This window comes from Xiphias gladius, chromosome 13, assembly GCF_016859285.1.
Source record: "Xiphias gladius isolate SHS-SW01 ecotype Sanya breed wild chromosome 13, ASM1685928v1, whole genome shotgun sequence".
Taxonomy (NCBI): domain Eukaryota; kingdom Metazoa; phylum Chordata; class Actinopteri; order Istiophoriformes; family Xiphiidae; genus Xiphias; species Xiphias gladius.
In genome coordinates, this window is record NC_053412.1 from 11,173,424 (window position 1) to 11,181,531 (window position 8,108).

At 39.3% G+C, this 8,108-nt stretch overlaps 1 protein-coding gene across 2 annotated transcripts; it reads left to right on the forward strand.

Moving 5' to 3' along the window:
- The first annotated feature begins 5,849 nt into the window (after nt 1-5,849).
- On the forward strand, nt 5,850-7,819 carry LOC120798189 (cobalamin trafficking protein CblD-like). Of its 2 annotated transcripts, none has more exons than XM_040142294.1 (4): nt 5,850-5,937; nt 6,427-6,472; nt 7,113-7,254; nt 7,564-7,815. In XM_040142294.1, exons 2-4 carry the CDS (start codon nt 6,461-6,463, stop codon nt 7,791-7,793), a joined length of 384 nt encoding a protein of 127 aa, XP_039998228.1. In that variant the 5' UTR covers nt 5,850-5,937; nt 6,427-6,460; the 3' UTR covers nt 7,794-7,815. The 2 variants fall into 2 exon arrangements, with proteins under 2 accessions (XP_039998228.1, XP_039998230.1); XM_040142296.1 differs by lacking the exon at nt 5,850-5,937 and adding an exon at nt 5,943-6,039 and having other exon boundaries at nt 7,564-7,819.
- Nucleotides 7,820-8,108: the final 289 nt, after the last annotated feature.

The window sequence follows — 8,108 nt, forward strand, 5'->3', positions numbered from 1 at the left end:
AGGAGCTGTTTCCAGGTATGACGTAGGTGTTACTGAGCGAAGAAAAACTGAGCAAACAGTGATCAAGGATCTCAGGTCTGCAGGGGATTTACCAGTATATCAGAATCTGCCTTAAACCACCACCGGTAACTAGTCGAGCATCAGTTGCTGCTGGTGGTGCAGCTGCACCTCTATACATATACATAATTTTATGCGCACCGTGTAACAACAGACAGACAGACAGACAGACAGACACACACACGCACACACACACACACACACACACACACACACACACACACACACACACACTGCTACCTCATTAGTGACTGCAGCCCCAAGGCTTACAACTGGGAAAAGGTCTAATTGCACAGTTCAGCAGCACCGACAGCGCTCAGAGCGTTTCGGAACAGACTTCGACAAATGAGCATCAGGTACAAGCACCTGCAGTAATATTCCGTAATTTCTGACCCTTCCTGTCAGTTGTTACTGCCAAGTTAAGCTCAAAGTAAGTCACTGGGACTTTGTGGAGCACAGAGGGACCAGACAAGCTCACTGGAGTTCATTGAGAGTGAACAAGCCAAGAAGTTACACTGATTAAAAATCACATTGCTGCCAGCATGGCTGCTGACTCTTTGTCTTCTCAGGCCACCATGCCAATTTTTTGGCAATATTAATCAGCCACCATTATTTATTTGGCTTCTGTGGAAAACTTTCAACCAGAAAATCATCTCTGCAGTTGTTTTATGCACTTGCTTGAGTCTCTGTGTGACTTTCTTTAGAGATTATCATAAACTGTCCTGTCGTCCATACTTGCACCTGGCGCTTATTTGTTAAAATGAGTTCCAAAATGCTGAGAGCGTTGTCAGTAGTGCTGAACTGTTCAATTATTTCCCAAGTGCAAGCCTGGGGTTTACAGTCACTAATGAGGTAGCAATGTGTATGTGCTCTTATTCTGTATTCATATAATTATGCATTATTTCAGGAGGAGCTGCTCATGCATTTTGCATCAGTGCCCACTGCGACCATGTTCACAAAGTTAGTTCAATCAGGGAAGACACCACAAGTACGAAAATGGATGAAAATGAATATTAACCCCATCAGGGGGACCAATGCATATGGTGGGACCATATCAATTTCAAAGATGCCACCCTGGGGAACCATATATGGGGCCTTGACACTGATGGTGGTGATGCAGAAGAAAAGTGGCAGTGACAGCAGGGATGTGACACACGAGGTAGTTTAAATGCCCTTGACAGAAAAGCCACGAAACATAGTTCATAGGATAGTTAGTGAGAGCTGGGAACTTGGAGAGATGAGAAAATTAAAATGGTAATTATCTTCCTGCTTGAACCTACACTAAATCCTTCTTTATTTTTGTGAAGGTTTCTGTAACTATTTTATCGTAATTGGATTTCCTCTCACCGTCCAAGTAAAGTTCAGTAAATGTCATACATTTTTCACTTTCTCACACTGATCTGGTACTTTACCCAGCCTTTGTCTTTGCCCTGCTCTTTAGTAAGTCTGAGTGAAACTCGGGGGCGCTCTGAACTGACTAACTTGTCCGAACTGACTCTCAAAGCAGTTTCCTGTCAAGGGAAACACACTGATATATCGAACTGTACAGTGAACTACCCTGCTCTACCCTAACGTGTTATGTATATTATGAGAAATCAAATTCATTCATATCAATAAACCAAATGAAAAATGGATCACACGAACAAAAACAGTAATGAGTCTGGCACAGAGTAGATTATAAAAAACCAATCAGGACACTTTATACATTTCTCTTTATTCATTCAGCTGGGAAGCCATCCACTGTGGGTTCAACAGGCAGCTGGTGGCCAGATGGTGACGCTCTGCAGCAGCTAAGACTCTGTAGACAGTACCACTGGTGACTAATCCTTGTGTTAACCTGCCTCGCCGTTTGAATGAATAAGGGTGTCCAACTTGAAGAGAGTGACTGCTTCATAGAAAACAGACTTCTTGGAAACATCCTAACGGAAAATACATTTACAATTTATTATTGCGTTCAGATATTAAACCAAAGGTTTAGCATTTTGGGAAATTTGCGTCCTTGCCAAAAGTTAGATGACAAGATCATTAGCACTCAACTACTGCTAGGGAAAGGTTAGCTTAGCTTAGCACAAAGACTGGAAGCATGGGGAAACAGCTAGCCTGGCGCTGTTCAAACAAAATTCGTCTACCAGCACCTCTAAAGCTCTGAATTATCTCGTTATGTCTCGTTTGTTCCCTGAAGTCTTGTTGTCACCCGACATCTTGTATTTACAGCGCCAGCCAAGACATAGTCATTTTTACTTCAGTTTTTGTATGGATTAAACAAATATGATAAAACATGATAATTAGTGAGTTTTGAAGGTGCCAATCAGAGGATTTTGTTACCTTTGGACAAAGCTAGGTAAGCTGTTTCCAGTCTTTATGGTAAGCTAAGCTTCTGGCTGTGACTTCATATTGAACAGACAGATATGAGAGTGTTACCTTCCCATCTAATTCTCAAGAAATCTAATAAATGTAGTTCCCAGCTTGCATCAAATTCTGCAAGCCCAGATTTCCCCTTAAAGGGTGAATCCACATTTTAGCATTTCATGCTTTTTGCATTTAATGCTCTGTCCTCAGAGGTTTTGGTTTACAGTTGCAAGTTTGTAAGTAACCAGTAGTAGAAATGTAAATGTCAGTGCCATATGGTCTACGTTTCCAGTAGTGGCAAAGAACAAAAACAAGGGCATACATGGAGGACTGGACTGTTGCCTTGATGTAAAGGGGATTTAAAGACTTACACATGAGCACCAGCGTTTTAAATTTAGTACAAGCAAGCAGCGTTAAGGAAGTGGTGGTGGGTGGGAAACGTGACCAAAACCTGTAACTCTGCAATCCGAATAGGTTTGTCATCCATTCACCCCGAGGAAATGGGAAATAAACCTTTAATGGCTGTCACTGTCATTAGTTAAGGAGAGAGTGTGGTTAGTAGTGTGCTGACACAGGAAGGTACTTCAGAATGCGTGAGATGAAAATATGGGCTTCAACAGCAATTGAAATGCCAATAGAAAAGTGCTGATTTCAGACAAGATCCAGTGTGGCCTGACAGCGCAGCAATAAAAAGACCTCGTCTGACTCATGGCTTTGTTTGGAGGTTTTAAGGCTTCACTGCACGAAAGAATTCCTCTCACAGAGCCAGACATTGCTGTCCAGGGAAAAGCGTTTCACAGAATCAGTTAGAGCTATTATTTTACACCTGGTAATGGTAAGTTCTTAGAGGTTTCTCACTGCCCACAGCCATAGATAAGCAGAATGAAAAATACACAGTGAATTGTGTGTAGTTACCCATTTCAATGTTTCATCTAATTCTTTACTTAACTGTGGGTTAACTTTTATTAAAGGAACTGTTACACATTTTGTTTATTTGCTTTCTTGTCAAGAATTATATGAAAAGACTGACACCACTCTCATGTAGTATTTATGCTAAATATGAAGCTACACCCAGCAGATGGTTAGCTTAGTATAGCTAGAAAAACCAGAAGCATGGTAAAGAGAAGGTATTGGCACGTAACTCCTTGCAAAACAACAAATTGTTGGTTTCGCACTTGTTTTTTGGTACAGTTTAAACAAGTTGCAATGTGTTAGTGAGTGAGCTTCAGAGGTGCTGGTAAGCTAGCTCTTTCCTCCTGCTTCTAGTTTCATATTTAGCGCACAGACATGAGAGTGGTATCAATCTTCTCATCTATCTCTCAGCAAGAAAGCAATTAAATACATTTCTCAAAATATCCAACTATTTCTTTAAAGAAACACAACATCTGAACGTATTTCATTCGTTTTAGTATCTCATTGTCTAAACATTCTTTCTGAGTCTTTTCAAGGGTAACGTGCTGTTGCTAAATATTTTAGACAAAGAAATGGTCGAATAGTGAATATTAGTACAAAATAACTGCTGTTGGCAGCTAATTTAGAAATGATTGTATTTGTAGTCTCTAATTGCCAAGATCACTTGAACCCTTGTAAACAATTACTACTTGTAGAAATTATGAATATATGACGATTAAGTGATCGATTTGTCAGTTGACAGCAGATTTATCTACAACAATTTTGATAAACAACTAATCATTGAAATCATTTATTATGGTTCCAGTTCTTCAAATGTAAGTGTTTCCTGCCTTTTTTCTGTCTTATATAATTGTGAATTAAATATCTTTGATTATGAAGTGTTGGTCAGACAAAGCAAATAATTTAAGGATGTCATCTTGAGTTCTAAAAAACTTCCAACGGTTGTTTTTCACAATGTTAAAAATAGTTGTCAGGTTAATCAACAATATAATTAATTGTTAGGTGCAGCTTTAATGTCAGTGGAGCTGCATATCAGCTCACTATAAAACAGAAAGTCTTGAATTTCCACCAGGGCCTTTTCTGCAATGCTCTTCACCTTCGAGAGAGCCTGAGGTGAAGAATTCATTTGCCAGCTACTTTAGGATATTGGTGCATGTTCAGCACCATGTGTGTATGTGTGTGTACATCCCACGGGGGCTCCATCTTAGGTGCATGCTGTGTTACTGTTACAAATGATCCTGTGGCAGACTCACTGACAGCCAAGCTCTATGCGGTTCCACATGCCTCATCACCACACACAAACACACACAGATCACGTTGCTGCAGCTGCCCACAATGAGTGAAGCATGATGGTCCCAGGGTGAACTCCCACTGCATATCCTGTCAGCTCAGAGAAAGTGTCAATCAGCATGTCCAAGTCAGCTAAAGAGATGTGTCTACACCAGCAAAATGTACTTTACTAGCCGTCCCTGTCCTTCACGACTTCTGACAGCAAATAACACCGTTCTTGCCAGGACAATTATTTTATTCTAGTTTATAAACTTTATCGATTAAGGGTGGGGATTTTGCTGAGCTTGTGTACCATTTCTCCACAGTCTCCCACCTGGGAACTGGCCATTCCAAACATACTCAGTCTTTTATTCTAGACATTATTTAGAGGTTAACCAAGGTGAAGCTCAATAGAATTAAAGGAGTTCTCGAAAGTTAAGTGAAAGTGCAATGAATGCGCTTTCCATGTCCTGATTATCTTAATTTACACAGAGACCCCACCTGTCCACTGAAGTTGTCTCAATGTCATTGAGAGCATCATGCATTGATAAATATTGATATTCTCTCTACCAGTTCAGACCTGTGACATCATCAGGCTAAATAATGCAATCGGGCCATTAGGTGTCACTCCAGGTATCGACTAGTTGTTGTTAACACCTCTGCCAGCTCTTGGTGATAGTTTTAAAGTACAACCAAAAGCTTGGATTAACTCTACGTGGTGGATCCCCTGGCCATTTGTCTGAGTTTTATTCTATTGCTTCCTTATTGTTGGATGGTTGTTTATCGAGCCATCATTATCGTCATGTCAACAAAATGTAGGTCTTTTTTAATGATTGAGACATGTTCATGATAAACACCTTTTATTTAATTGCCTCCTTCTGGTTTATCTCTGAACAACAGTATGCGTTGCATTTCATAGCAAGCTGGAGAACAAATGACAATAAGGCAGGCAATTCAACATAATTTAAACTTTAAATACTAAATTCAAAGTCACTTAACATGCTACTTAAAGGTCACATAGCAATGCAGACAGGAACAGTACTAAGGCAAATCCTTGGTCTTTAAACTGTTAATTTGCTGCCATCTTGTGGAGACATGGAAAAATACAGCTCAGTGCGTTTCAAATTACAAAAAGTCAGTTGTGTTATGAATTCATAGTCTTAAAATAGCACTGTTTAACACGGGGTCTGGTGAAGTATTGAAACCTTTTTCAAAACCCTAATGATTAGATAGATTATATCATGTAATCTAAACTGTGAGTTGATGTAACCGTTACGTAAACTGCGAAGGAGTAGTTTGTCCCTCGTCACTTCCCGTAGTTTTTTTTAGTGCAGACGTGCGAGTTGACAGGTATGAACAACATGTACTATTCATAATATAATCCCATTAACTGATTTTATATTTGCACTTTCTTGAATTGAATATAAGGACGTTCGTTGTCTACGTTGTCAGGTATTTTTTGCAAGGTGTTGTCACATTAAGAAGTAAACAATACTGTCTAAAAAAGGGAAAATGTCATATCAGCTGACCGACCAAATCAGCTAGCCCACATCGCGCTAACATTAGCACGTTTGTGTTGAACCGCTCATGTGTTGTGATAATTTTTAAAATAATTTTAAATGTTACTGCTGTTGCAAGTGTACGATAGCTTTGGCCCTCGCTGCTTTTTCTGCCCTGTGAAAGATTTACACAGTCGTTGCATCATGTCAGCTATGTTAACTCTACTTAGCAAACTGAACGTTAGCTACAGTTTGTAGTTTTAGTTTAAAAAAAAAAAAAAAAAATCGCCCGGGGGTGTCCTTTGTTCTAACAATTGTCGTTTTTTTTTTAATTCCACAGTTCACAAATCAGAAGCAAAAGAAGACGGACCACAATGACTAGTAATGTACGTGACATAACTTCCTCGTAGTAATCTAAGCTAACTGCACGGCTACTTGAAACCGTCTCTCATGTAGAGAAGTCTACGCCAAACTTCATTTAAAAAATAGGCAGTTTTCCAGGATATTGTCTATCGTCCAATCTTCGCACAGAATACAAAATGTTTTAAGATTTTTATACTAATGGTACTAGTACAAAGACCATGCCATGATACTATTTTTATTTTTTTATTTTTTTTTACCATTGCATGGTCTTTAACCTGGTATTTTCCCATACATAGAGCATTAATTTCATACCTTTTTCACTTATAAAAAAGCCCAGATTTGACCCCACATATGGTTAGCACTGTGAACCACTTCTACCTCTTAAAATGTCTTCAAATATTTGTTAAACTAGTAAAATGCCTACTTTACCAGAAAACTTTATTTGCCAACTAGTGTTATTCAAACTGTGCATGTATAATAACTAGGAAGATGCCTTTTAAATTTGCAGGTAATTAAAAGAATTTTGTTTAATCTTTCCAGTAGGATATTTAGGGCATTAGTTTTAGTTGGTTGGTGTTGCAGTGGTGTAACAAAAACATACAGAAGTAGTGTGTATCTGTAGGCAAATTGTCCACTTTAACAGATGGTCTTGTCCCTCTTTAGGTGCTTTGTGGTCGAGGCAGGTTGGTCCTATCTCAGAAAGCTGGTCGTCATGCATTAGCTGCTCTCAGGGTTGGCAGAACCAGAACTTTCTCTGCGGCAAGTTCAGATGAGCCTTACATAACGGTATCACCTACAGACTCAGGTGAGTCATGTAGTAAATGAATAAGTCAGCACTTACTGGTAAAAGCGGCCATAGTCTGCAGTTAACAACTGGCTTTGATCTAGGTCTGAAGAGAACTTATGTTTTACATTTTAGTTTGCTCCATTCTTCTGAATTGTGTTTCTAAAAAAAAACACAGAGAGACAGGATTGTCGGTTAAACGTGGTGTCATGTGTTTGTTTTATTTTGTTTTTTTGTTGTTTTTTTTAGCAGCAAACTGAGCAGATTTTAAACAAAACAAAACCTTAGGGTTGAAAATCCCCGCAAATGTCCTTGTCATGTCCCCTCAAGGCCCCAGGACCGTGTGGCCTGATGAGAACATGGGACCATTCGGACCTCAGGACCAGCGCTTCCAGTTACCAGGTAATGTTGGGTTTGACTGTCACCTGGAAGGCATGGCAGACCAAGAGAAGTCTCCAGTCCACAGGATGGTCCCGGACGTATTGACGGCCCCAAGCAGCTCAGAGAGACACCAGTTCATACTGGCCCAGTTTGTCAATGAGTTCCAGGTAAGTTTTTGAATAGCTTTTACACTTGCATAATGTTGGCAGGGCGTTAGTTAGCATTGCGGACACTGAGGTCATTTCTTTATTTTTTATTTTTTTTAATTATTTATTCATTTATTTGTGAATTTTCTACTGATAGGTCGGCAAAAACAATAAATGAATATAGTTTTTAGCATTTCTTCCCCAGAACTTTTGTTCCTGGCAGTGTGGAGAAGGCTCTGAAAAATCATTTACACTCTCATATTTGAAAATAAAATTTACAGAAAAGTATAATGGAAAAGATAACTGAAAAATAAAACGTGTAAAAAGTAATGAAAGAGAGTGGTAAAG

Excerpts from the sequence above, each read along its gene's own strand:
- LOC120798189 (XM_040142294.1), top strand. Across the intron at positions 7,255-7,563 it reads GGTATCACCTACAGACTCAG|GCCCCAGGACCGTGTGGCCT; the intron begins GTGAGTCATGTA and ends TGTCCCCTCAAG.